The sequence below is a fragment of the Recurvomyces mirabilis genome (assembly GCF_035927965.1).
Source record: "Recurvomyces mirabilis strain CCFEE 5264 chromosome Unknown scaffold_8, whole genome shotgun sequence".
NCBI classification, from domain to species: domain Eukaryota; kingdom Fungi; phylum Ascomycota; class Dothideomycetes; order Mycosphaerellales; family Teratosphaeriaceae; genus Recurvomyces; species Recurvomyces mirabilis.
In genome coordinates this window covers 737,478-765,400 of record NW_027041942.1, presented here as the reverse complement: position 1 = coordinate 765,400, position 27,923 = coordinate 737,478, and the positions used below count along the sequence as shown (strand labels likewise).

Genomic DNA, 27,923 nt, shown 5'->3' with positions numbered 1-27,923 from the left:
AGTTGATTGGGGTTTGTCTTATCGAGGTCAACCTCTCAAAGAAAGCGAGCAGATAGGAGTACGAACCAAGCCCCCGCAATCCAAGGTCCAAAGCTGTGAGGAAAAGCCAGCAAAGATGCAAACGCCACCCCTACCTACTCCCCCAAACCCAGAAAGCACTGAAATCAATCACGGGACATCTTCATCATGCCTCCCCAACTTCCCCATCTCGCATCACATTCCGCCCGTCATCCCGACCAACGTCCTCATTCCCAGGAATCCTCGCCCGGAAGACCGTCGGGCCCACTAAGCTCGCACTTCCCAACCCAACCAACCAACCAAGCTAGATCAGCCCGCGCCACCCTCCACCCCCCCCAAAGAACCCCCTCCAATCCACTCCACCATCATCCGCGTGTCCCAGCCCCACTCCCCACTGCACCGGCGCAATCCCAACCCCAAACCCATTGATGACCGTCCCCCCGTACCACCACCCCTGCACCTCGACCCAATTCCTCACAACCCACCAAATCCCCGCCCCGACCAGACCCCCCAAACCCGCTACCCGCAGCATAAACCATCCTCGTCGTCGCATGCTCTGGCCCAAAGCCAACAGTCCCAAAGGATCCCGGGGATCAATAACGGCTATAGCACCTCCCAGTCTCCCTCGAGCAGGGCGCTGCTCCACTCGCTGCTGCTGGTAATGGTGCGAAACGAGCGCCTTCTCATTGTCTGAGCTCTCGTCCGCACCGGCGACCCCATCACCCTTCCACAACAAAGACTTGTGATTCCCACCGAGATAGATCTCCCGGTAGCGTTTGCGTTCATTGTCGAGACTCCGCTGCAGATCTTGCGCCCATTTCGCCAGGCGGACTTGGCGGAAGGGTAGGGTGGTGTTGTTATTGTTCTGCTCGTTATATTGGGCTAGAGCGCGGGTGGAGGTACTTGTGGCCGTCAGGGGGAGATTTGAAGATCGGTCTGATAGTGAAGGAGAGGGGGAGCGGTCGTGACTTGTCGAGCTCCTAGGCGGTGGCAGGGGGAGTTTATTGGAGTCCTCGTCTTGGAGGAGGAGGAGGAGGCTGCCGCTAGTGCTGCTTGGGATGTCGGAGGGGAGGGTATGGCCAAATTGTAGGGAGGAGTGGAGTGGATTCTGAAGTTGATGTTGGTGTTCTTGGTTGGCGTGGCGAGCTTGTTGATGCCAGAGCAGAACTTTGGTGGCGGAGAGGTGGCGCAGTCGTGCTATGTTGTCTGGGGTTAGGAGGTTCGTGACGAGGTGGTCGAGTTCGCTGGGGACGAGAGGGGGGAGGTATTGGGAGGACATGAGGATGCTGGCGTCGAGGGTTTCGGTGTCGTCGCTTAGTGCGGAGGAGATGGTGAAGGGGGATGTTGGCGTATTTGTTGCTTTTCCTGACTCGAGCTGTGGTTGCGCATGAGTGGCGAACGAGTATGTCTCGACGCCAAGACTCCGGATGGTAGTCTGTATCCGTTGCTTGCAAGCTTGAACACTCTCCGTGTCGAGTTCGTCTACCCGCGCAAGCAGTGGTACGACATTGGTGCATTTGCACAGTGCTTCAAAGAGCGACTTCTGCTTGCCCTCGAGGAGAAGCGCGTCTAGATTGCTCGTGGTGGAGTTGTCGAAGAGCCATAATGCCGCATCGATCTGTACACCACCATCTCCACTCAAAACATCAATCACTTCGCTATCATGCATCCTGTCCAAATTCATGGTACGCTCGACCGTCTTGTTGACATATTCCAGCACGTTCGTAGCCGCACCCTCATAATCCAGTCCCGGCGTGTCAATAAAGCACAAGTTCCGTTCCAGCACACCATCGCCTGAGCTCTTCCGCCGTGCTGAGGATCGTCTGCTCTCAAGCTCGGTCCACCAGGAAGGGTATGTTCGGGTCGAAGCATGCGTCTCGGTGATTCCCACACTCTCACCTTGTCGTCGTGAGCTGTCCAGCGAGCCTCGTACCACTGGATCGACATGCACGATATCCTCGCACACCCGACAGAAGCTCTGGATCAAGCTTGTCTTCCCCGTCCCATTCGATCCCACAACCATCACTTTCAGCCTCCCCATCCGCCTGCCTCGTTCCGTGAATGGTCTTCGCGTTGGCATCGCTATACTCGGCATGACTAATTGCGGCATAGAGCTCTCATGACTCATCTCAAGCTCTACATCCTCATCATCGTCACCACTTGAAGACTGCACGGCCTGACTTCCCGTTTCGTCTGCAACACTACACTCTTCATCGCTCAGCCGGAATGATTTCGGCGAAGCTGAGCGTGGCGTGCTCGGCATAGCAGAGTTGGGCTGTGGGCTCATCTTCAAAGGGGTAAGAGGCTGGCTGTTGAGGTTGATGGACGATGCTTCTGAGCCTCTCCTAAGATGTGAACGCGATCGGAAGGGTGATTCAGCGGATCGTAGCGATCTTGGCGAGGCAGAGGTGGAAGGCTGGTATTCAGAAGAGATGATGCGCTGGCCTGTCGCCACGATCTTGGGATGAACCGGATTGCCAGCTTTGCGTTTGCGGCCTATGAAAACATTGCCATCGCCACCGGTATCGGGCCCGGCTGACTCTACGCTGTTCGTCCTCGATGAGCTACTCCGCTCGGAGGAGAAGGCCGAGTTGATAGTATCGGCCAAGCTCTCCACACCAAAACTGCTATCGGCCATACTGCTCCCTGGCGGCGTCTTCACGCTCTCCTCTTGACTGTCCATAGTGCCTCGTGAGGCTGTCCGTCCGCGCTGTGTACCCTTCTCCAAGTCCTTCTCGCTTCGGAGGAAGAAGGTCGAGGGCTGAGAAGGGCCCGGATGGAATGGAGGCTGTCCCCTTGCAGCACCCTTCTTTCCTCTGATCGTGCGCGAATCGAAGTCGTGCGTCGTACTCATCGCGCCCAGCTATCGTGTGGTTGATATCATGGATGACGCTGGCGTGTAGATATGTGCCTCGATGTTGATGAGCAGCTTGCTTATTGATGTCGACACGGCTCGTACAAAATCAGCACATCTCCAAGCCTCAACTCGTAGTAACCACTATCGACCGCTGTTCACTCTCAATGCCGATGTCGATGTCGATGTCGATGCTCGGACTGGGAGAGTGGTATCAGCGTTAACGATGCACCCCTCTGTGGGGACACCGGCCACGAAGTGGAGATCCCTGTCCGCTGACGCTTCACGAGATCTCGGTACAATGTCTATCTTCGCTTGGAGCAGACGAACAGCGTCGGCGCATTGTAGATAATTAATCAATCACTCATCGGGATAATGAAGACCTCGACGTAAAACAGTCGACGACGAGACCTCGATACAGCTCGAGCATGCGTACTACAACGCATCCCTGCCTTGGTCTCGGCCCAGGAACGCATGACCACGGCCAATCACACGGCAGCTACCTTGTTCGGTCACGAGTGTGTGATATTGAGACCAGGAATCGATGACAGTATGGTACAGTATTTGCTGCATGAAGAGGCATATGTGGTAGATGCTATACTGTGGATCTAGCTAGACAATCATAATGGCATTGATCTCGTGGCGCAGAAACCATAACACGTCGGATATTTTGCACTCGCCATATACACCCATAACGATGGCATGGACTTGCAAACACTTCCCGTCCACCCGGACGACCATTCATCTCTTCTTCTCATTCCTCAAAAGCAAAATACAACCCCATGAACCTCCTCGAACCCGGTCCGTCTCGCCTGCGTCCCCTTCTCCTCCCCATCATTAGAAACAGCCTGCACACCAACCCTCGTCGGCGACTTTTCCCCCCGCAAAACCACCTTCCCGATCTCCAAATTCGCAAGCCCAGTATCAATCGCCTCGATCTGGTCATCCGGCCTCTCGAGCGCGGACCGGGAAGAAAGCGGCGAATCATTAGCAGCGGCCTCAGAAGGCGTCCGCGAGGAGTGCGAAGTCGTGCGCTGCATTTCGAGGCCGTCGGTAGTCTGCGCAGTCTCGATATCGCTGGTAGTAGCAGTCGTGACTTCGAAGTGGTGGGAACGGTAAGATGGGGGACTTAATTCCCATTCCTCCAGCATCTCCATCCGCCAGTTGATCTTCACGCGTCGACCATGGCACATCAGGACGTCGCTTGCGCGGACAGCTTCGGAGAGGAGGATGGGCATACACCGTCGCGTGTATCGCTGGATCTGAGCTGCTGTGCGTGGGTGAGGAGGCTGCCATTTCCCTGCTTCGGTGAAGTTACTTGGTGATGTGGCGTAGACCATGTCTGTGGAGAAGGTGGAGGCTAAGGAGGATGCGGTTGTTTGGCGGAACATGCCAGGTCTTCGAGAAGTATCCGATGGTTGTGTTGGGGCTGGAGTGTTCGGGTTGGCAAAGTCCTCGCGCATGACTGCTAGATCGAGATCGTCTTCCTCCCGTACCGGTGTGGCGAGAGGCTCCGCAGTCGAGTCTGTAGTCGTGGTGCGTTCAAGTTCTGGGCGATTGGTGGTGGTGGTCGCAGGTATCTCTTGAGCAAATGCCGGATACATATCTCGCAAGATCCGTTCTTGTTCCGCAAGCAAAGCAGGGTCAGTGAGATTGCCACTGATCATGGGCTGCGGCTGCCGTCTTCGTCGTCGTGGAACCGTGCATTGTCGTGGGATGTTGCGCTCGTCGATGGAGAAGGAGATGTCGATGCTTGCGCTGATCGCATTGATCAGATCGTGAATGGCCTCCTCGTTCGAGTCCGCCAAGAGCATCTGGTCTGTTTCGATGCGAAGTCGTAGAATGCTCTGGCGCACTGGCTTGTAAAGATCCGGATCCTTGGTCCATGCCTTTCGTCTCGCTGATACAGGGATGAGATGAGCTAGCCGACTTTGTGGTACTAATAGTGTATGTTGTGTATCCGACGCCAGCCCAACTTCAGCGTGTTGTAAAGTGTAGCTCCGCAGCAACTTCCCAGGCCCGCCATCCTTGACTCGATGCACACTGAAAAGTGTCCCTCGAAGCACCACATACACCTCTCGCCAATCGCTCTCGGACACTCCATGTAATGGGTTCATAGATTCCAGCATAAGCAGCATCTTCGCCTCATAGTTGACCGTACTAGTATACTTCGGCAAGATCTCCTTGCCTTCCTGCGGCCGCCGCGAGACCTGCTTCTGCCGACTCGCGATCGCATACGAAGGCGGCGAGTCCTGAGCGCTCGAACATATGGTTTGGAAAGAATTGTAATGGCTCGTAGCTCGTCGAGACTGTCGCATGCGAGGCATGACTTCTAGGCCGGGTGTTGCTTGTGTATCTTGATCTTCCAGTCTTCTCCTGGGTGGTGTTGGTTCCATACCCATAATTGTGAGAGCGAAGGGCGACATCGCCATTGCTGTAAATTGTTTACGAGACACGCAAGAGCGCGCCTGACCTTGATCTTATGACCTGCTTCCGCCCCTTCCGCCTTTACTGAACCAGCTCTTGTGCTCTCTTGGTCGCCAAGATTTGTCACTTCCACTCAGATCCGGTTGATTAGATCAACAGCTCTCATTCACTACTCTCGCAAGAGTGAATGGCAAAGCTGCGGTGCGTCGAGACTGATAGGCCGCTTCTCTCTTTTGCTGACGTCTAGGTGGATGTGTCTTGATATCAAAGCCTTCGATCACACGAGACCTTGCTCAAGAGCGGATCACTCTACCAAGTAATTGATACGCGATTCTAGCCCTTGCAAGACCTCCCCGGCCCCTGGTAGCCTCGTGGCCAATGGTGGGGAACAGCCTGCAGATCCGGACGAACCCTCGTGGAGCCCCAACCAGATTATTATTTACCGATAGTAACGAAACAACTGATACAGACACAATGTAGATGGCGAGAACTATGATCAAGACAGGGAGACCTCCTTCAAATGCAAAAAGCCATCCACACAATGTCCCAGCTCCCACCACGCATCTCACCCATCTTTCATCAGCCAGAGACAATAATATGTACCGCATGCACCGCGCACCACGACAGGCCTAGAAAACGCCACACCTCAGCCAAGAATCTCCAGCTCCGCACCGACACGCAGCTGCGTATCCATTTCGGGTCCGACAACAGTCACGCACCAGCGTGGCACGTCGAATCGGAGGTAGTTGTCTACATGATGCACACGAGTGCCAACGATGCAGGGTCTGCTGACGGCCTGACACCACGCTGCTTTGGCTCAGGAACTCGCTCCGTCGGTAAAGCGAAGCGATGGACTCTGCTATGCATGTGGGCTGGTCTCGGTAGTAGCTGAGAGGCATTTCTAGGCTGAGAGTTCTTGCATGAGAGCTATGCGAGAATCACTCGATCATTTTGCCGTGTAAGCTTCATGATCAACTCATGCGATGGTAGGATCCGGTTCGTGTCAGGCGTGAGAACCCTGTCATACGCTTTTGAACGAGAGTCTCGGCCTTTGTGAACTGAGACGCCCAATAAGTTGTCAAGTCTCACGTGCGGGTCACCTCACGACACATGTAAGTTTCGATGAGGTGATGGCCGGCGCAAGTTATCGGTCGTACAAGACGGTAATGTGGAATCATGGCGTACTCGACGACCGCCAACGCCGTGGCGATCTTATCCGCTCGACGCAACAACAAAGCCGTCACCTCTGACGTGCCTTTCGTATTACACAATGAGTGCCAGTTCCCGGGTAACGCCGTATAACGCCAGGACATGACTTCCGCCCAGCATAGCAGAACACATCTACATCGTGGCGGCGCTCCCGTTCGCTAGCCATGGGTATCTTGAACTGCAACAGTAAGCGAGCCGTCAACATTCAGCGAACTGGATGGCTTACCTACAGTATAGAGTCGTTATGAGCTCGTAGAGCCGTGTGCGTTCGTTCTGCGTCGGCGCTGCTTGCCAGTGCCCTCAATGCGCTGCGCAAGCACATCGCGTAAATCGGGATCGTTCTGGTCTTTATCCATGTGGTGTACGCGAACGTGTCTTGTTCGCTCGTTAGCCACTTGCGTCAAGATTACACTTCTCATAGGATCACTGACCTTTGAAGGTTATCTGGCCGAGGATATCGGTGCTCGCGATCTGCGCAGAATGGGCAGATGTAGCCTGGGCTGTTATGGACCAGACCATGTCGTATCATTTCGTTCTTGCGCTTGAAGCCTTTGCCGCCATCGCTTCGAGGACATTCAGGCACGCTGCAAAAATAGGGTCGTGTGGAGCTGTGGACGTTCTTGTGCGAGCTAATGATAACAGTCAGCCTGGTGAACTCTAGAGATGAAGGAAATGTTTGCCAGCTCTACGAGCTGAGTAGAGACACATACCTCAGTAAGTACTGTGTCTGAAACGACTGCGCAGTACAACCCACATAATCGCACTTGAAGCTCATCATCATGGCAGGATTATGTGCCATGGCATTGGGTGGAGGGAGATGAATCGGCATTGTCCGCGTGTTGCCGCCATCTTGCATAGAAGCAGGGTCGATCGGTGTCGTGTGTGCAGTGCTGTAGCCCTCCGTGCCTGAGCTCGCGTGCCCATAGCTCTCTCCAGATGAAGACGCAGAAGGCAACGATGGCGGCATGCTGTATGGTGCTGGATCATCTGCGACACCTACCGAGCTTCGGCGGCCCGCAAAATACGCACGTGGCGAGTAGTGTGCTGCCGTTGGCGAGCCGTACACTGTCTGCGTCATGTCGCTGATTGTGCTCGTTGGAGACCTAGCAGCGCCAGCGTAGGCATATGGCGCAGCCGGTGAAGTCTGCATGTTGTTGGTGAAGGCGTGATAAGGCGCACTGGGCGAATGTACCGTTGTCGAGGCAAAGGAATGCGTTCGATGATGCGAAGCTGGTGGTGGCGGTCGAGGTGAATGGATAGCGGCAGCTTCCGCAAGCGAGCCAAGCTGTCCAGTGAGCTCATGTATGGAAGGCAGTGTAGTGATCGGAGACGTCGCTGACTCGGGTCCTTGGGTAGGCGACGTTGCCTGTACAGCAGGCAAGGTATCATGTGTGCCTTGGCCTGGATGGATGACATGTTTGCATAGCGTCGGAGATGCTGCTATGCTGTCGTCCTTCTCTGGCAGCGCAGGCGCAGTTTGAGAGCTATTGCCAGGAGTCTGCAGCCGCAATGGCGAGCGTGGTCTGGGCGCGGACTTGCTCACATCTCCGACTTGCGCCGTTGTGTTGCCACTATCCACGCGCACAGCTGTAGGTGCGTGCAAAGTATTCTCTAGCGCCTCTGTATCTGGCTCATCCGAGGGTGCACTTGCCCGCAGAGCTTCTGCCGCGAGCACAGCATGCGCACTGTTCTGTCGTTCTTGTTGAGACAGCGCTGAATTCGCAGTGATCGCATCGACTCTGTTCACAAGGGCTTCGACTTCTTGAGTAGTGTCCATGAAGCCGATGGTCACGCTAGATGTCTCCGAAGCAATGTCCGTGGGGCACTCGTCGTTTTGGCAATAGGTAGTGAGTTCAAACTGGTTGCTGCCCAAGTTGGAGATAAGAATGACACGTCCGGGATCCTGATAACGAATGTCACGATTGCCTTCCTGACGGATGGTGGGAGTATCAGATACTGGAGACTCGGAGGACATATACTCCTCACCAAAATTCACTCTCACTACCTGCAGACCCTCCTCGCTGAATACCGGTTCGTCTTCGGGCACAAAGCTCATCCAGAGAGTCCTGGATGTTCACACGCAGCCTGTCGTGGGAACGCCTGCCCGCACACCACTGGAGAATTAGATCGAGCCACCGAGGGTGCCTGGCAAACGAATGAGTCCGTCAAAGTCTTCGTCAGCTTAGCCAGAGGTTATCGCCACTGCGTCGCGCCTATCTCCGTCAGTATAGAAGTGCATGAACAGGCGCGAGTGTCTTTCAAGTAAGAGGAGATCATGGGCATAATGCAACAAGTGCCAGCCCGGACAGCCACCACCACCATACGCTAAAGGCATGAAATGCTAAGAAGATCGCTGTGCCGCCAAATGGCAACATTGTGCGCATAATCCACGGTGACAAGGTGCTTTGCACTTACCGAAGCATTTCCAGAGCCGCACGGCACTGCAGACTCAATCGTTCAGATGAGGCCTCGGCCTGGAGTCCGGCGCTGGTGTTACGCAAGCGTCAGAGAGCAGTACGGCGTTGAAGTCCACCAGGCCGCGGCAGGTGTATACTGTCGTGGGCTATAGAATATATGAAAAAATCCGAGGTGGGCGCAACCTGAACAGATTGAGGATGCGCGCTGATCGCGAGCTCGCATTTGCTGAGCCGCTGCCGATCGTGTTCAGAGTCCAAGAGCGTGGAGGTGGTGGAGTGCACTTGAGCACAACGACTGCGGGATCCCGGGTAAGCGATGCGATGCGCGGCTGCGTCGGCTGTCAATGTGTCGAGTGTAGGTGTGGAAGAGGTCCAGAAGAACCGTCGAAAGCGAGAAGCAGAGCCTCAAATCCAAAGCCGCTGACACAGAAAGCTACCGTACCGACCAGAAGCGATCTGCTATCGAGCTTGTTTTGACCGGCGGATTAGGCGTACGAAGAAAAGGCTAGGCCCGCAGGTGAGCAGATAAATCGTGTGGAGGAGGAGCAGCCCTGAGGCTGAACTAAAGCTACCGCTACGACTGATCAGGACTGGTGCTTTTTACTCGACTAGAGCTACTGTGATGAGATGACTTGGTCACGCTGCGATGTCTATAGTAGAGCTAGATAGCACGGCTCCCGAGAGTTACCGAATTCAACGCAGAGTAGGTCGTAGTTCACGATCAAGCCATCCTGAGGGTGAGCTAGATTGGCATTACCATTCTCTTTCTGTATGGTCCGTGCTTCGATCATACATACTGACGTAAAATGCGAGCGCATCTGCACTCACTTGGCCACTTTATCATCTCCGCTTGCGTGTTGCAGAGACAAAATCGAAAGCACCAATACGATACCACAGCGTCGATAAGAAGGCTAAAAGGGAGCTGATCTGAATTGATTTGAGATTCCACCTAGCAGGCGGGACGACGAGCCTGCGGTTACTCTGCATGCATCTGCGCCTGAGAAGCTATCTACCACTATCGAGTCGGACAAATATCAAACTCCTGCGCCGCTTCTGCACGGGAAGCTCTAGTATCTATACTGCACCAAGGGCAGCAAACACCCATGGTCTACTCTGGAGACCATTTTGCCACCTAGGTCCAAGGATGAAACGAAAGGAAGCACCCACAGCTGGCACCGGGCCAAAGTCAGCAAAGAAGCCTCGACCAGAAGTTCCGGAATATCATCTGACGCCGAGTGTTCGTGAGGAGGACGGGAGTATACAATGGCCAGCACCAGCTTCACAGATGGAACGAGTGCGGCAGACGATCCAGGAATGGTGAAGATCACAGTATTGATTAATGCAACCCTCACAGGACTGACAGGCCGATAGTGCAAAGGCTCAGCAGCGAGTCATCATTGCTCCGGACAAAGATGCTGACGGCCTGTCTGCGGGAGCTATCCTGCGGCATACGCTTATGCTTCTTGGTTTGCCTGCTGAGCTAATCAGTGTTCATCTGCTCAAGAAGGGCACCACCATTCACAGTGACGAAGAGCGGGAGAAGATGTCGGAACTAAAACCTGCCTACATATTCGTCATCGATCATGGCAGTCGATCTGGCCCACCACTGGTTGACGACGAAAACACCAAGACATTCGTAATCGATCATCATCATGCTACGGATGCAGATTTTCCGAAAGGGTCAGTTCATGTCTCAGCATGCTTCTCGCCTCCAGTCGCGACTTCTGCTCTCCTCACATACGAGATCTGCAAGCCTCTACACCCTGAGGTCCGTAGTCGCTGCGACTGGCTATGTATAGTTGGCACTCATGGCGACCTCGGAAACACGCTCAAGTGGGAGTCACCTTTCCCAGACATGCGAGACACTTTGAAGAAGTACACGAAGAAAGTGCTGAACGACGTCGTGTCTCTGGTGAATGCACCTCGGCGTACAGCGACGTACGATGTTCAGTCAGCATGGGATGCATTATGCGAGACTGCTGAGCCGTCCTCTGTCTTGAAGAACAAGAGACTACTGGCTGCGAGAGCAGAAGTCAATGATGAGGTCGAACGCTGTACTCACACTGCTCCAAAGTTCTCGCCCGACGGAAAGGTCGCGGTTTTCCGGATACGTAGCGAGGCGCAAGTACATCCGGTAGGTCGATCTCGTCCCAGGTCCTCTATGAATGACCACTGACTAAGTTGTCACTCCGCAGGTCATTGCCACACGCTGGGCTGGTCACCTCAACAGCAAAGCACTAGGAATTGTCATGGTGGCGAACGAAGGCTATCTGCCCAACAAAGTGAACTTCTCATGCCGTATACCTCGATGCGCGAGAGGTCGTGACCCGCCTATATCCATCATAGACGAGTTACGACATTATGCTAGCTTGACAGAAGATATTGGTGACGATCAAGATCAAGATATGAGGGCTGAAGCAAAGATTCCACTGCTGCGGCGCCTGGGCGACGACTTCGCCCGAGGTCATGTTCAAGCTTCAGGCGGCATCGTCAAAGTTGAAGAATTCGAGGAGTTGATTCGACTTATGAAGATCGGTGAGAAGTCAGCTATCCAGAAGGACAACAGTAGTCCAGCGAAAAAGAAGAAACCCGGCATTGACCCTGGACAGAAGAATACATTGACAAGCTATTTTGGAAAGCCCAAGGCTGTAAATGATAGTGCCGGATAAACGGATCATGGTCACTGGGAGTGTCGAGATTTTGCGCCGGACTGCTTCTCCTCCTCGTCATCCTCTGTGGATGCCAAGTCGCCACTTTCTCGGCCTGTGTTCACGGCATGGAAGGTAAAGTCAATCTCACCAACTAGATTTGTGACATGCCTGCGACATCGTCAGTGAATGGTCATCCTATCTCATGAGGCCACGACTTACTTCTTAAGCTTCGCGATATCTTCAGTCACCGCCTGAGCACAGACCTGTAGTACAGCAAAAGCACTATACTCTGGTTCAGCAATATGTCGCACCGATAGCAGATCTGGATCGAGGGAATGCAGCTGCTTCATGAATTGAAATGGCTGCGGCATGTCCAGATACGGTGGGAGAGGTTGTCCGTAGGTTATGCTAGACGAAAGCAGGGCCAAAAGCGAGGTAATGCGGTGAGACGTCGGGTTTATCCCCGATGCGATCTTCCTGAAGTCTTTGGACCATTGAGAAGGCTCGGTCGAGTCATCTCGGTGAATTGAGAAGGTATTGGAGGCATAGCTCATGAGCGCGGAGTACTGGAGTACACGCTGCGAGCAGGCAATAAGGCTATGATAAGGTTGTTAGCACTGTTCCGACAAGTGTCAAGGGAGGTACATGCTCACCCATCATACTCCTCTCGAGGGAAACGGCCACCAACCCGAAGCTGAAATTTCGAGAACTGCGCATTCATGTTGAGGTTGTTGAGCAACAAGACAGACTTCGAAAACACTGCATCGCGAGCCTTCTCCAGGTTGTAAGCATGTGAGCCTTTGGTCTTGGAGTTGCCATCAGCTCCCGTGACACGAGCGCGGACCGTTTCGTGGACGATGGAGTAGAAGTTCGAAAGCAAGTAAAGCGAAGCACCAAGATCTTTGCGCAACTCTGTTGTTTCAGAGACCGGGTATGGGAAGATCGTCCAGATGAAAGCAACTCCTAGCCCGCCCGCCACCGTAGCTAAGCGGTATGGTGCGAGCAAGTATGTCGCGTATGCGGGCTGGCCGTTGGAAATAGAGGCCTGCACACCAATCTTCTTCACCTGCAACTCGTAGCCGATGATCAGCACCGCAGTTACCAAGCTGAGCAAGGCAACCACGAGCAGCTTGGGAAACTTGAGAACGAAGTAGAAGGCAAGGAAGATCCATAGCCATAAGAAGACAATAACTCCAGCGGGCTTGCCATCAACGATATACCTGGCGGGATCTTGTTAGTATAGCAGTGCTGCCGATTTGTGGAGATGGCATCGCGACTTACCAGATAATGTAGGCACCAATCATCGCAATGGCTGTACCCAGTACCCGAAGTACAAAATTGAAGGTGCTTTGACCGGCAGTCCGCGACATGGAGATCGCCACCATGATCATAGCCCACAAGAGACGCTGCTGCAAGAAGAAAGCTTGAGTGGCTTCGAGGTAGCAAATGATCGCGATAGTCATGGTAGCACAGACGACACGAAAGCCGAATGCCGATGCATCACTGCGAAAGAATTGGGGTATCTTCCTGATGGTATCCCCGACACGTTCGAGAGTATTACGTGGCGGAAGGTGCTCAGGATCCTTCCTACGACCGAAGTCCTGGCCAAGAAAGATGGCTTCTGACCCTCCCGAGTCTGCTTCGGCCATGTAGTGACCATCGTTGCTCAGGTCCTCTCGTCCAAAGACAGAAACCAACCACTTGTACAGTGTTCGAGAGCCAGGGAAGATGAGTTTGTTGCGCTTCAGAGCTCCTTCTGCCTTACGTCTGTCGGCCCATAGCACGATCTCCAACGCAGCTCCACCAGCTCGCCATAACAGATACTCCAGATAGAGGATGAAAAAGAGCTGCCGTTGATATTGTTCGCGTTTCTGCTCGTCTTTGGCTTTGAAGCTGTCTGGCCTGACAAACGTCGTCTCGAAGTAGTCCTCTGGTACATGGATATTGTGAGCCTTACACCACTCTCCCAACGTCGCTTTCTTCGAATTATAAAAGTCATCAAGTTTACGCTTGTAGGCTTCCGCGAATCCCGGCGATCCAGGTGCTATCTGGTCCCCGCCGCTCTCCTCATCAGCTTTCTTCTTTGGAGGTTTAATCAGTTCCAGTGTAATAAGCACGTGCTGTACGGCGCCATCGACTTCTGCTGTCATGTGTGCGAATGGCTGGTGAAGTTGTTTCATGACAAAGTGGATATTCTCGAGATGATGGTCCTTCTTTTCCTGGTCTTGGGGGCTGCTGCCCTTATGACCCAAGTCGGAGTCGATGGCAAATCGCTGTATGAGGTCCATACTGGCGCTCAGGCCTATGCACGGCACGAAGAAAGCTTTCGACAATTTCCAGAGTTCCGTGAGATCATGTGATTCAAGTTTACCAAATGCGAACTCTCTTTTCGCAGGTGTGATGTCGCCGTGGAGTTTGGTATGGAGTTCTATCGTCTTACCTAGCAGCTCCTTAAGCTTCAGTGACGCTGGTGTCGACAGCGGATTGGTTGGTGGTTCAGACTTCGTCTTTCCATGGCGGTGCTTGTCTTTTTCGTTGATACTCTTCTCTTCTTTCTGCTTCTGCGCCTCGACAGGGTCGATCGTCTCCATGCTCTGCATATAGGCAGCCTGTGCCTTTAGCGAGCCGGTCAAACACATCAGATACCCAGTCACCTCCTTGAAGACGACAGTCCGCGAGCTGACTGGTATGATGAACAGACTGACTGCGGTGGCGATTGCGAAACCAGATAAGAATGCCCCTAACAATCGCTGCATGAAGCTGATCGCGGATGTCATGGTCGGAAACTGGGTGCCGTATGTCAAAGAGACGTTGACGAAGATCGAGTAAATACTATAGCCCGATTATCAGTATAGGTCATGAGAGGGACCTCGTGTTCTTATACTGACATAGCTGGAAACTGAAACTGTGGGCGCGAAGCACGCACATAATTTATCAGGTAGAGTTGGAAGCATAGCCAGACGGCACATACTGCGCTAGCGGAGGAGTTGTAGCCCTGAAGTGGCTTGCCTAAAGAGTTCAAAGTCAACCAACGTGCCTAGGGGGTGAAGTGAAATGGGAAGCTTACCATAAGGAATTGTGGTGTGAAATCTTGCTTGTGTAACAGTATATAGAGCTAGCAGATTCATTGCAGCTGCGAAACAAACGGCCACGATGTTAAGTGACATGGTCTGAATGCAAATGGAAGTCAGCTTGGTCTCGTCACCAAGGGTGGCATTGTGCGTCTCAGTGTGCTTCTCCACCTGTGTTTGACGACGACGGCGACGACGCTTTCAGCGGGCTATGCCTGGAATCGTCACCTACTTGTATAAACATTCCACGAGGCATGATAGCGAATCCAAGAATGCTCGTGATAGCGACGAGGTAACCGAGTGTTGAGTACTCGTTCGCCACGGCAGTCGACTGGTACATAGCTATAGCAATAGTTGGAGGTAGCGAGCCTTTGAGCATAAGCAACAAAGTCATTCGATCCAGTCCTATCTTCGTCCAGAGCTGTTTGATCTTAGAGGGCTGCTTCGGCAGTGCAGGCTGCTCGGATGGCCCGGCCATGTCATCCTTCGCAGGACCGCCCGTGGACGATTCCATCGTGGGAGATTCCCTACGTTCTGCCTCGTTCTCCATGTTGTTACGTCGTAAGAACTGTTGGGTTCCTCCTTGTCGCAGCGAGCCAAGCTGAGGTTCGGAACGTGCGCAGAAAGAAGGTTTGCATTAGATCCAGCATAAATGTTTCATCGTTTTATGTGCTCCGGTGCGTCTTTGCAGTCGTAGATTAAATCGCAAGAGCACATTCATGTATCCTTCTATACTTCATAGGTATGTTGCTAACGAATGCGAGCCGAGCTAGGTCGCAACATGTTGATAGGCTGTGCTCACAAAGCATTGTTGAAGGAGAACTCAATAATGTGGTCAAGCTCGCGCCTCAAACTCAATGTTCGTCAGATTCGGGGCCGAAGCATGATCGACATTTTAGATTCTCCCTATGCTGTGGATCATGAAGATTTCGAGGAAGGAGGAAGGAGGAAGCTCAAGCTAATGTTTTGTGAGAGCTGCGACTATTATCGACCATATGCGGCGACTTTGTACAAACAAGAACCCAATCAAATCGTGTTGATCTACCAGAACGCCTTCGCTAAAGCAAGCCTCTAAACCTAGAAGCTCGCGCGATAGAGTTCCAGCACTTGGAACATCTATGCCAATGTACTGATTGCCAATCCAACCAAAGCCATCATTGCCACACCAATAGAGGGGCCAAAGGACAGCGTGCCAGCAGAAGAAGTGTGAGCCACAGAGGCTACGACGAATTGTGGGCCACACTGAATGTCGATTTGTTGAGCAGCAGGAGTATAGTCCATACTCAGCGGCAGGCTCTTGTTGCCTGCGGCGTTGCCGAAGATGGTCATAGTCTGCTGGAGGCACGTATTGCACGCCGGACTGGTGCCTGCAGGGAGCTGCACACCAAGAGGGAGGTAGTAGATGTAGCTGCTAGTTGGTGCGGTCTTGTTTTGCACAGCGTTGGCGAAGCAGTAGTTCCCGTCAGAATCTGTCAAGCAACCCGCGTGGAATACTGGTTGATAGGCCAGAAGCCCATTATATGCTTGCATGACCGTTGGGTTCTGCATCTGGAGATCGCGCCCGCAGTGTGAAGTCAATTGAATGCTCTGTGCGAGCGATGCCATGACGGAGGCACACATTGTATAGTTGACGCTGCAGCTTGCATCGAGTGTCTGAGCTAGTCGAACGGGAGAAGTCTCGGCGGTGAAGAAACCGTTGGATGTCTGCAACATGAATTAGTCCTTGAAATGCAGTCAGGAATTTCGTTGCCATACCTGAAGAAGTAAAGAAAGTGGCGAGCACTGCTTGAAAGTGTCGTCGGTCAAAAAGCTTTGGAAGAATGCCGGACAACTGGGTGAGGTGAAGTTGTTCCCTATACTAGAGTCGAACGTGGTGGGTAGAACGTCCTGTGAAGTCGGCGACGCAGTACTGATTCCTGTTGCGGACGAAGCCGTCGAACCACCGAAAGTGGAAGATGCTTCCGTTATGCTTGGTGGTAACGTGCTGGTCGCTTGTGCTCGCTTGTGTAAGATCATAGGTGCGGGCGGCGCTTCGCTTCGATCGTAGACAAGCTCACTCCAATCCGCCATGTACTGTACATCGTTTTCCAAGATACTCGCATCAACAGCTCGACAGCAGCAGAAGATACTGATGATGAAGGCATAGAGTAGACCTTGGAATGTCATCCAGGAACGGGTTCCGGCATGCTTCTGATGATGCCCTCCACAGGCCCGACGCCACTTGCCACAATGAGGTCTGGAAGGGTTACACGATGGTCTGCACGACGAACTCCAACCAGGTTGCTGTTCTTCTTCACGCAACACAACATCCGCGGGAGGGGGGTACGCTAAGCTGCATGACGAGAACGAGCGCCGCCCGGGTGTCATCGCATCTCGTGTCAATAGAAGTGCAGCCGTTGCATGACAGGTTGCGCTGCGTCTAGTGGGCGTCGACTGCCACAACGCAGTGACAGTCGTTGCAGTGGCAATGATCTCAAGTCGTGGACGCCTTGTTGCCAGGTCGCAGAAATGTGTGTCGATCACCAGATTCTAGAACGTTTGTCCACAAGTATCCCTTGCGTGGTGGCGGCAGCAACGGGCCGAGTGCTGATCTCCTGGATGTCTTGGTATTTTGGTACGTCGATGGTTGGGACTTTCGCAAGTAAAGATAAGAACGGAGGATGCGCGATCAGCTCCATATATGAGCCGGTGTGCGAGAAGTCAAGAAGTCAACATGTGCATGTGCATGTGCCTACTTTCGCTATAGCCAGAACGGGTATCCGTGCCTTCATTATTATCGATTTTACTAGCGCAGAATCTTGGCCGCGTGTATGGCTGAATGTGGTGTGGTTGAGAGGGGCGGTGGCTTGCACACCATCAAAGAATGCCTGCAGCTCTGGGAATTGGAGATTGCGGTATTCGTCGACCGACATGGCGGCTGACCAACACGTTCATGCTGTCGGTACGGCTTGGTTCGCGTTCATGCTACGGAAGAGTAGGAAGCTTCATCTTGAAGCGTCAAAGACTATTTCCAGGTTGCGAGGATGGTCTTCCCGTCACAAGAAGATGGCGGCTTGCGCCAAGGGAAGAAGAACCTTCGATCCGGGTGAGGCTTCGGCCTACAGAAGCTACAGATCCGATATAGAACAGTGATTCGTGCAAAATTATTCCTCAAATCTCAGCCCACCTCTGCTTGAAAGTCCAATGACACTGGAATCTCCGAACACAACTCTCGAGCATCCAGAGCCCAGTCCGCATCCTCAAGTACAGGCTTACAGCAATATCGAGATGGCATCTCGTTGGTCCACTAGATGGAGGAGATCTCGCCAAGCTGTCCAGCTGAGAAGCAGCCAATAAAGCCACTCCCGCATTATATTGAGGCTAGTCATGCACGACATTGGAGACCATCGGCGATTTTGCTTAGATTGTCCGTTATGCTTACCTAGACAATATGGCAATCGCAGTCTGCCTCTCTTTCAGCCGGCGGGATTTTGATGGACGGACATGCGCTTGTACTTAGTTACGAGGGGATATCAGGAGCCTTGACCTTGACAGCTTTAAGGTCAACCTCCCAAAACAGGTCACATGCTCAGTATAGTGTTGAACGATCATCAGATGTCTTGTGGTACGTATTTGCCTGCGAGACCAGCGTCCGATACCCTTGCTATTGCTGCGACTAGCCCTGAGGGGAAACACCCCCTCCAGCTTGCGACGGCTGCCAAGGAGAGCAGTGGCGAGCTCACTCCGCTTACACTCTCTGCAAATGACCACAGGAATAGCCAGGCCAGATATTCATGCCTTGATCAAGCAGTGCACTACGAGATAAACCTACATCTGCAACACCTCCTTGACACCTAGCACTCGACGAGAAACACACATTGACTACCTGACAACGCCCCTCGTGAACCTCCCCGGTTGTCTCTCCTACCAATTCCATCGCACCCAATTCCGGTGCCGCCTCATTACACGCTACCTTCGCTCTGTATTTCCGCACAGCCCGTACACACCTATAGACCAAAGCGAGCGGGAGCAAAGCCACCGTCCCCATCACGAATAGTGTGGTAGCCAGCGCGCTGCTGGATGCGACATTCAGGTTGGAGTTATTCCAGATTGTGACGTTGTGAAGGAGCAAGGTGAGGGCGAGATGTCTGGCCGCATACAGGAAGGAGACCAGCCACGTGAGACGTGTGACTGACTTATGCTTCGGAGAGGATGGCTCCTTGATCGCAGGCTCTGCGAGGCTCGAGAGTTCGTCGTCCCGGGCTGGCGTGGTATTTGGCTTGTCGTGCAGGTCGGATCCCTCCCTATCGCTCTCGCTGGCCGAGGTGTCTATTACAGGCACCAAATCGTCGTTCGCCTCAATCGAAGCATTGTTCTCCTTCTTCCTCTTCCTCCTCTTCCTGAGAAGGTCCTGAAACTGCCTCTCCTCGCATGCCTTATCCGAGATATCGAAGTGCTCGCTCCACGACTGGCTGGAGAGAAGACAGCGCAGCAATAATGCCATGAGAGTAAACAGGAAGGCCAACCATACGATCTCGGGAAGAAGATAGAATGCTAGAATCCGACCGATGCCACCAACGATGTTGTACATGAGCTCAGCCCATTCTTGTAATGGTGTTGTAAAGGTGGTACTGATGTTACTGTCGCTACCGGGAGGGGCGCAGAGATGTTGGTTGGTGTGGTGAAGGGATCTATGGTCATCGTAGCTAAGGCCATCGGGTCCATCGTGGCGGGGTCCAGTGGCACGCCGTTGATTGTTATCGCGTCCATGCTTACTGTCCGCTAAAGATTCTGCCGTCGCTCAGAGGTGGAAAGCATTCTACTTATATGTTGTGCAAGCCTGGTATGCGCAGGTGTGGCACAGCCCGGACCCCTTGCTTGTCAGAACAGACTATTCCATCAACATATGAGACCAGAGGCATCATGGAATGGTAAGGGCACATTGTTCCTCCGTGGTTGTACCAATCTCGGATACACCGACAATTCTCATGTCAAGTGTTCTTCTACGTGCCTACTGACAGCAATCTCATCGCCCTCAAATGTGCCGCAGATTGGACACTTGGCAGTGGCTGAAGAGACATTCTCTGGTATTGGAGCTGTAGGAGTGCTCAGCTCAGCAGGAAAGTAATCTGCGAAAGAACGAGCAGGAGGTGCAGAAGGAAATTCTTCCTCATACAACCTAACATCGGTCTCCATCCTGAGGATCCTGTTGGTACGAGCAGCAGGCTGCTGAGAAGTAGTACCAGCAGGTGGAACGTCAGTCGTAGATGGTGCTGTACCAGCTGCGGCCATACGCTGCACTCTACCCACCCTCCCATCCTGTAGCCGCACTTTGATGCCTCGCGGATGATTGCCACGGGTAAGCAGGTCTTGAACGACACCTTGGACTTCGCGGCCAGTAGGCTGATCTGCCTTGAGAACTATCGAGACGCCTGCTCCAGGGATGACCTGCTGGATATTCGGCACATTGCCGCTCGGCCCTTGTGGTCGTGGTCGTGGTGCTCGTGCGGGACGGTCGTCATTCGTACGAGGTGGCCGAAGTTGATGGTTTCGCGGTCTGTTCATCTTGCTCATGGAGCGTATCGCTGTACGCATCAGTGATGTCTTCCTACACAACGTGGCAGTATTTCTGGAGTTGCGACTGCGAAAAGTGAAGGGTGGCGTTTCTGATGTGGCTGAGGGGTTTGCATGACTCAGGCTAACACGACGCTGCCGCATCACGAGACACTTTTTTATCGTCCTTGACTTACTTCATAACCTGTTCGCTCTACCACCACCATATCAACATGGCGCAAGTCATGCAATCGGCTGTGAGGCTGCCGTCGCCTGAGCCTGGTGATGCTACGTTACCAGCAGAAGTCTCTGGGAGTTCAGCACGCAAACGACCATCCACATCCCGCTCACCTTCACCACGCCGTGATGCTCCAGCGCTGCGACGGAGATCATACTCTCGCTCGCCACCACCACCTCCTCGAAATGGTCCTCTGCCGCGTGATGTCGACCGCTCACGAGCCATGGAACGAGCACGCCAACTCGAAATGCGACAGCGCGACGACGTGGAACCCGCCAAACCACTCACGGATGCTGAGAAGCAGGCTGCGGCCAAAGTAGAGTACGACAAATTGCTCAATATGCGTTCGGGCGGTACCTATATCCCTCCGGCCCGACTGAAGGCTCTCCAGGCGCAAATCACCGATAAGACCTCGAAGGAGTACCAGAGGATGGCTTGGGAGGCGCTCAAGAAGAGCATCAACGGTCTTATCAACAAAGTGAACGTCAGCAACATCAAGGACATCGTGCCAGAACTGTTCAACCAGAACTTGGTTCGTGGTCGAGGCCTATTCTGCAGGAGCATCATGAAGGCACAGGCTACCAGCTTACCCTTCACACCCATCTTGGCTGCTATGGTGGCGATCGTGAATACGAAGCTGCCACAGGTGGGCGAGCTGCTTATCAATCGCCTGATCATCCAGTTTCGAAAGGCTTTCAAGAGGAATGACAAGAGTGTGTGCGGTTCTGCTACAGCATTTATCGCACACTTGATAAATCAGCAGGTTGCGCATGAGATGCTCGCGGCGCAGATCCTGCTTCTACTCCTGCACAAACCTACAGATGATGGTGTGGAGATTGCGGTCGGACTTATGAAGGAGGTGGGACAGCATATTGAGGAGATGAACAGTCAGATTGCACTGGCGGTGTATGATCAGTTCCGAAGCATTCTGCACGAGGCAGACATCGATAAGAGGGTGCAGTACATGATCGAGGTTTTGTTCCAGATTCGCAAAGACAAGTACAAGGATCACTTGGCTGTGAGGGAGGAGTTAGATCTAGTGGAAGAGGAGGATCAGATCACACACCGACCCGGGCTGGATAATCAGATGACGACGGAGGATGGGCTGAATGTCTTCAAATTTGACACCGAGTACGAGGCGAACGAAGAGGCGTACCTCAAGCTCAGGGCTGAAATATTGGGTGAAGCGTCTGGTAGTGAGGACGAGGACGAGGACGACGAGGATGCAGAGGATGAGAGCAGCGATGAGGAAGAGGATGAGAAGGAGAAGGCCGTGGAGATCAAGGACCAGTCGAATACTGATCTCGTGAACTTGCGAAGATCGATCTATCTCACAATCATGTCCTCTGGAGGGTTTGAGGAAGCATGTCATAAACTCATGCGCATCAACCTACCTGCCGGCAAGGAGGAAGAGCTCCCGAGCATGATCATCGAGTGCTGCTCGCAGGAACGAACTTACAACAAATTCTTTGGCCTAATCGGCGAGCGCTTCTCAAAGCTCAATCGCATGTGGAAGGATCTATTTGAGCAGATGTTCACCAAGTACTACGAGACCATCCACCGGTACGAAACAAATCGTCTGCGTATCATTGCGCAGTTCTTTGGACACCTCTTAGCTAGCGACGCACTCAGCTGGGAAGTACTACAGGTCGTCAAGCTCAACGAAGAGGACACCACATCCTCCTCCCGTATCTTCATCAAGATTCTAATCGAAGATCTTGCGCAAGGTGTAGGTATGAAGAAGCTCACCGATCGACTTAGAGCAGACGAACTTCAGCCTGCACTCGCCGGCATGTTCCCGACAGACAACCCGAAGAACACTCGCTTCAGCATCAACTTCTTCACGGCTATTGGGATGGGTCAGCTTACAGAGGGTATGCGTGAGTGGCTCAAGAACATGCCGAAGCCAGCACCTGTTGCTTTGCCACCGGCACGCAGTCCTACGCCTAGCAGTAGGGAGCGAAGTGAGAGCGTGTCGAGCTATAGTAGCTACAGCAGCTACTCGAGCAGAGATGCTTCTCGTAGTCGGTCACCGCCAGGGAGAGAGGCGAGGGGCCGGAGTCTTAGCAGGACACCACCGAGACGCGACAGGAGTGCGAGCTACGATTCGCGATCACGATCGCCACCGAGACGCAGTGCCAGGAGTGCGAGCTACGATTCGAGATCACCACCACCGAAGCGTGGGACACAGGATCGTGATGATTCTCGGTCTCCGCCTCGCCAGAAAAGGTACTCTTCCATCTCACGCTCACCACCACTAAGACGACCGACGAACGGCAAAGCTCGCGCATTATCGGCCTCACGCTCTCCTACCCAGACACGAGGCCGTGCCACAACAGACTCCCGCTCGCCTCTGCCCCGAAAACGAGGTCGCTCATACTCTGCCAGTTCCTACGACTCCCGCTCACTATCTCGATCACGCTCGCCTCCGCCACGAAATACGCCAGCTACGCGCGACGACGGCCCGGCAAGGAAGCGGAGGAAGAATTCTAGTTCGCCCGAAAGGTCGAGATCGCCACCGCGGAGACAAGTGGAGGCCAAGGCTGAGGTGGAGGCGAAGAAGGATGAGAGTGAGGATTTGAGTCATATTCATCCGAGTAGACGGGGATTGATGGGCGGCGGAGGCGCAGGAGGAAGGGCCAGGGCTAGTGATTTTATGTGAGGCTGTTGGTAGATCGAGATGGGACGAAACCGGGTCATAGTGGGTGGAGGCGAACCGAGGAGGGGCTCAAATGTGAGAATAGAAGGAAACCTGCCGTTCTTCCCACTTGCTTCCACAGGATGTAGCTGAACCGTCTGAACCCAGTGCGCAATCAACTGGGGGAACAGTCGTGCAGCCTGAGCATTCATGTCTTGACTGCCATCGCCGTCGACACTTCCTTTAGGATTGTTAAAGCAAGCACTTGCTCTGGGCAGACGTTTCTTGTACAGTGAGTGCGTCACAAATGGACCCACGCTGCAATTCCAATTGTCTAGCAACAAGTGCCCCACAAGGCATATGAATGTTCACCGAAGGCACAGGCGACGATGGCTACAACACGGCCGACAATATCACTCTTGCCCACGCTCGGGATCTCCTCTACAGTATGCTTACACTGCCGAAAAGCAAGTGCAAGACTTGTGGCCGGATCCCAATTCGCTACCCTAATGTTACCGACGGTAGCAGTGGCTCCGGCGGCATCCTCAAGATCGATGTTACTTCGACGGATGTATGCACTGGAGATTGTACGGGTCCAAATTCGTTCTCGAGGACCACTGCTACGCCTTCAGCTTCGGCCTCGCTTTCTACTTTGCAGTCTGCAGCGATGCGCTATACGCTTCTCGGTGAATCGACTGGTCTGGGCCCGATTGTGGTCCTGGTCGCGGCTTGGCTGTTTGGGCTGGCTGTGTTCGCTCATGATTTGCCTTGTTAGGGGACAAGATCACCTCTGCTTTGAGAGCATTTGCCATGGGGATTGCAGTTGCCCACCTCAAGTGATTCAGGAGTTTGGTCACATTGGCTTCTCTCCAGCCACAGTAACGTCGCTTTAGAATCGACAGACACGGGAGTGAATGGTCGAAAGCAGGACACACATGAACCAGCAAGCGTGGTCAGACACATGCGCAGCAGGCCGTTTAGTTGTTTGCGTAGATCAAGACCTGTTACAGATTCCGAACAAGCCCTTTGATTGAGCATCCTCGCTTTCCCAGTCAGATTGAGATTTTCGTCCACAATGGCCTGCCCTCTACTGAGTCTGCCCCTGGAGCTCCGCTACGTGATCTACGAGCACATCTTTCCTGCTCGACATATCATAGCGCCAAAGACGCACAGCGCACGCTGTAAGGACTTCTTCTCACTACTACAAGCATGCCGACAAGTACACGATGAAACCGCAGAAGCATACTACGGTGCTGACACTTTCCAAATCACCGTCTCTTGAGCGCTGGATCGAGACCTACATGCTCGTGGGACTGTGAAGATTCAGGGCATGGCGGTATCTTGCAAGCAGATTCCTTCGACCCAGATCCTCAAGACTTTGTGCCATGTGAAGCACTTACGCATCCGCGTGCAGGCGCTCAATCACGAAAGTGCCATCTGCGAGGCCCAGACTGTGCTGTTTGCCTTGGTCAAGCGACTCACGATCGGTCATGCTCTGCGTACCCGGAAGTCGGCATCGATACTGCAACACCACCTTCGGGGTGGGACGCAATCAAGCCGCAGCATTTACCGCCGCATCGAGTGTTGGGGTTTCTCGTAGAGCCTATTCGACACCTAGAAGTTCAGGATTCTGACCAGCTACTGAAGCTTTCGTTCACTGGTGAGGAATTCAACCACTCGACGAACTGACGTCTGATATCCTTCACGAGGTTCAGCAGCAGCACGCGGTAAGACTGCTCGATGCTTGGATACGATACTTCTTCGTTCTGAAGCAGCTTCTGCAAATGTTAATCTGTGTCATGCCCTTACGCTTGGCTGATAGATTCAGCTCGGCCGAGATTGAGAAGTTCCTTCAGCATCTGGGGAATGCAAGAATCTGTGGCGATGTGCTTATGCTTGAGGTATGGCATCTAGTGGTTGTCACACGAGCGCGTTCCATAGCTGAGTCCAAGGATAGGAGGGTCAGAGGGCCGAGTGACATCCGAGCGAGGAAGCAGAAGTTGCTGGAGCGGGTGGGTGCACTTGAGGCTGCGCTCAGGGACGTGGTGGAAGCTGCTTTAGTTGATCGGGAGGCGAATGTGCTTGCTGGAGATCTGGATGTGGGTTGTGAGGGAGGAGATGAAGAGAGCGATAGACTGAGGGAAGAGAATTCCTGGCCTCGCAGGCGCCCAGCTAGCTTCTGATATCCTGTAGCTAGGGCGTCAGAACCTACGAAGTCCGTCCAGAAGCTCATTCCTTAATATCCTGCCATCCAGTGATCAAGAGCTCAACAGGCCGTATGCTGGATGCAACTAACAAAAACATGCTGCCCGTCAAAGATGTCTGCTAGCACACGCGCCCAATGCAGATATCTGCAAGGTTGCCGTCCAAGATGGCATGGCGTCTGTTCTGCTCCACCTGCCTCTTGAGCTCCGTCACATCATCTCGCAAAGGAAATCTTCCACTGGCACTGTCTGACTGTGGATGTGGTGGTTGAGGGTAGGTAAAAAGGCGACGCCACTGGCCCTGTGAAACTTATATCGCTGTTCCTACCATATTCCCACAGACCAGACTACATTTTGTTCCAGGAGCCTCGGCGAATGAGGTGGAACGTGGGTATCATGCTATTGTCCCAGCAAACCATTCAAGTAGTGTGTACACCATGTGCACCCAGAATCTGCAGAAGAACTAGCAGATGTTGGGGATGAGATGATACCTTCTCGTGGAAGGCGGTCGTGTCATCTCACGTTGCAGTGGCGTGCATTACACGTGCTGGAGAAGAATGGTCGAGATAATGATTCGTTGGGCAGCTGCTTTAGCCTACTTGCGATGCAGCAAGGGGAAGCACAATTCTAGTCAGCAACGTGGTCACACTGCCGATGCCGATAGGAAGAAGAAACTAGCGAGCTAGACAAGTCGATTGCTCCCTCATCATCACATGTATCTCGAGCTCCCCACGCATGTGGTGGTGCAGAAGGCTTGACTTGCCATACATCTTCCACGGTATAGTGTTTTGTGTGTGCACGACTCGTACTTCGTTTCACATTCCACGCTAGGCTGTTGACTGCCGCTTTCAAGAGGTGATCGGCTTTCACTTGCACAAAACTCCACCTCCCCACGCATCGGCTTCTCGGCGACCAAGACTCGAGACTCGATCGACTACTGGTGGCAGGATTTGTACCTCCAGCACGCATCTGGTGACTACGGAGAAATGAGCTAAGGCGTCGCAGATCCCCATACCACCCTACGATATATACTTCCTGAGATCGACCTGCTGCCCACCTACAGGACGAATAGGCTTTGTCCCGACGTAATCCATCCTGCGAACAGACCGCGGTGCAATTCCATCGACTGCAACGTTGTGCACAGTGCGTGAGACGCCGTTACCTTGTGTCACGCTAAGAAGCACGTGAAACCGGGACGAGGAAGCACACACTGTCTTTCCACCATCAGATCCATCGCACGACTAAACATTGCAAAGACCAGAACAGCGCCTCGTGAGCACAGCGTGTCAGACAGGGCCTTTGTGGAAGGAGGAAGCACCTCGTCTGTGTAAGCTCCCAGTAAAACCACTGCTACAAACCTTTCCAGCGTGGCTGCCACGCGAGACACCGCAAGACCGAAAGCTTATTGCGATTCGCAGAGAGACGAAACACAAACCCCCAAGCCACGCCCTACCTAAAATCCCTCCCCTACAACCCTGTCCTCGTGACTCGCACGCAGCACAAGGAGGTCATCGGCATCATGGTGGTGAGTTTTCCACTACCCTTTCCTTTGTCCCACCTACCACACTGCGGTGCCCCTTTCGTCCACCTGCAGCATTCACGGCCCCTTCACTACTTATTAGTCGCTGTCATCACTACCGATCATAACAAAGCCGAAGCACACTAGCTAGTAGCTCGTCATCAGCACTGCCAACTTCTACACTTTATCTTCATACTTACACCTCCGGGCATGCAGGCATCTCGCACCGAAGCACGCTTCAGCACATACTCCGGCGCACCGTCTCTGCAACCCTCACTGGCCGCCACACTCGATACACAGACTACATCTGCTCGATCATCACGACAGCCAGGCTCCGTCCGAAACAGTCAGCAGACTCAGTACTCCACGATGGGCGAAAAGGACAGCATGACCTACACCCACAACGACCCAGCTGCCATGGCGTCAACATCCACACTCAACTCCTCAGACCCAAAGACTCAAGACATCAAGAGCTGGTCCGGCACCCTGGAGCGCATGCAAGACGAGCGACTCGATAAGCAGCGCTACGTCATGAGCGGCAACAAGAGCGAAGAAGTCAGCAAGATCGCCCTAGGCGCCAAAGTCGAGAGAGCGCTCGCACGACGGATGACGGGCCAGGACGCCACGTTCACGCGCAAGAAGATGGTGGATAGTGAGAAGAGGAGTCTTGAGGTCGAGGCGAACTAGGAGAGTCTCGTTGGGATCGTGGGTGGGTGGACCTGGGGTGGTCAGTGAGTGGGAGTTGTTTGGTCGGTGAGCAGGAAAGGATAACGGTCACAACCTGGATATGCATACTTGAGATGGCGAGTAGTGGTGGCGCAAGCAATTCGGTTGGGCGTTGTGTGGTTATGGAGAGGCTGTATGACCAGGCTTACGTCTTTGTCTCCCTTCACCTGGCTTAGTTGCTGTGGGGGTTATTTCTTGTTGCAATTTCTTCAGTACATTATACCCCTAAAATCTGATTTATCACTGAAGCCCATTGATGGCATGAAATGGTGCGTTTGTGCGTCTCGAGTGTGTGGTGACGAGATGCGATAGGTGTGAAGTGTGGTGAGAGAGGGTGGCGAAGAGGTGAAGTTGGATCTGAACGCCGGGTCTTGACCGCACACTGTGATTCATGTACTGATACGGGCATCTACGAGTCT

General features: G+C 53.3%; 10 protein-coding genes across 10 annotated transcripts; 3 read left to right on the top strand and 7 right to left on the bottom strand.

The window, feature by feature from the left end:
- Positions 1-322: 322 nt before the first annotated feature.
- LTS14_003922 (uncharacterized protein) lies at positions 323-2,872 on the bottom strand (the record flags this gene model as incomplete). Its single annotated transcript, XM_064836624.1, has 1 exon — positions 323-2,872. The coding sequence occupies one exon, from the start codon at positions 2,870-2,872 to the stop codon at positions 323-325; it is 2,550 nt and encodes an 849-aa protein (XP_064696015.1).
- A 761-nt stretch (positions 2,873-3,633) lies between these two features.
- LTS14_003921 (uncharacterized protein) lies at positions 3,634-5,304 on the bottom strand (the record flags this gene model as incomplete). Its single annotated transcript, XM_064836623.1, has 1 exon — positions 3,634-5,304. The coding sequence occupies one exon, from the start codon at positions 5,302-5,304 to the stop codon at positions 3,634-3,636; it is 1,671 nt and encodes a 556-aa protein (XP_064696014.1).
- Positions 5,305-7,193: 1,889 nt separating this feature from the next.
- On the bottom strand, positions 7,194-8,564 carry LTS14_003920 (uncharacterized protein; the record flags this gene model as incomplete). The annotated part of the gene is made up of 1 exon (XM_064836622.1): positions 7,194-8,564. One exon carries the CDS (start codon positions 8,562-8,564, stop codon positions 7,194-7,196), a length of 1,371 nt encoding a protein of 456 aa, XP_064696013.1.
- A 1,505-nt stretch (positions 8,565-10,069) lies between these two features.
- On the top strand, positions 10,070-11,594 carry LTS14_003919 (uncharacterized protein; the record flags this gene model as incomplete). Its single annotated transcript, XM_064836621.1, has 3 exons — positions 10,070-10,242; positions 10,297-11,059; positions 11,121-11,594. 3 exons carry the CDS (start codon positions 10,070-10,072, stop codon positions 11,592-11,594), a joined length of 1,410 nt encoding a protein of 469 aa, XP_064696012.1.
- An 11-nt stretch (positions 11,595-11,605) lies between these two features.
- On the bottom strand, positions 11,606-14,353 carry LTS14_003918 (uncharacterized protein; the record flags this gene model as incomplete). The annotated part of the gene is made up of 4 exons (XM_064836620.1): positions 11,606-11,744; positions 11,796-12,173; positions 12,230-12,796; positions 12,858-14,353. 4 exons carry the CDS (start codon positions 14,351-14,353, stop codon positions 11,606-11,608), a joined length of 2,580 nt encoding a protein of 859 aa, XP_064696011.1.
- Positions 14,354-15,763: 1,410 nt separating this feature from the next.
- LTS14_003917 (uncharacterized protein) lies at positions 15,764-16,717 on the bottom strand (the record flags this gene model as incomplete). The annotated part of the gene is made up of 2 exons (XM_064836619.1): positions 15,764-16,351; positions 16,403-16,717. The coding sequence occupies 2 exons, from the start codon at positions 16,715-16,717 to the stop codon at positions 15,764-15,766; spliced, it is 903 nt and encodes a 300-aa protein (XP_064696010.1).
- Positions 16,718-18,374: 1,657 nt separating this feature from the next.
- On the bottom strand, positions 18,375-19,130 carry LTS14_003916 (uncharacterized protein; the record flags this gene model as incomplete). The annotated part of the gene is made up of 1 exon (XM_064836618.1): positions 18,375-19,130. One exon carries the CDS (start codon positions 19,128-19,130, stop codon positions 18,375-18,377), a length of 756 nt encoding a protein of 251 aa, XP_064696009.1.
- Positions 19,131-19,612: 482 nt separating this feature from the next.
- On the bottom strand, positions 19,613-20,191 carry LTS14_003915 (uncharacterized protein; the record flags this gene model as incomplete). Its single annotated transcript, XM_064836617.1, has 1 exon — positions 19,613-20,191. The coding sequence occupies one exon, from the start codon at positions 20,189-20,191 to the stop codon at positions 19,613-19,615; it is 579 nt and encodes a 192-aa protein (XP_064696008.1).
- A 221-nt stretch (positions 20,192-20,412) lies between these two features.
- Positions 20,413-23,079, top strand: CWC22 (pre-mRNA-splicing factor cwc22; the record flags this gene model as incomplete). Its single annotated transcript, XM_064836616.1, has 1 exon — positions 20,413-23,079. The coding sequence occupies one exon, from the start codon at positions 20,413-20,415 to the stop codon at positions 23,077-23,079; it is 2,667 nt and encodes an 888-aa protein (XP_064696007.1).
- Positions 23,080-26,778: 3,699 nt separating this feature from the next.
- On the top strand, positions 26,779-27,465 carry LTS14_003913 (uncharacterized protein; the record flags this gene model as incomplete). Its single annotated transcript, XM_064836615.1, has 2 exons — positions 26,779-26,784; positions 26,995-27,465. 2 exons carry the CDS (start codon positions 26,779-26,781, stop codon positions 27,463-27,465), a joined length of 477 nt encoding a protein of 158 aa, XP_064696006.1.
- Positions 27,466-27,923: the final 458 nt, after the last annotated feature.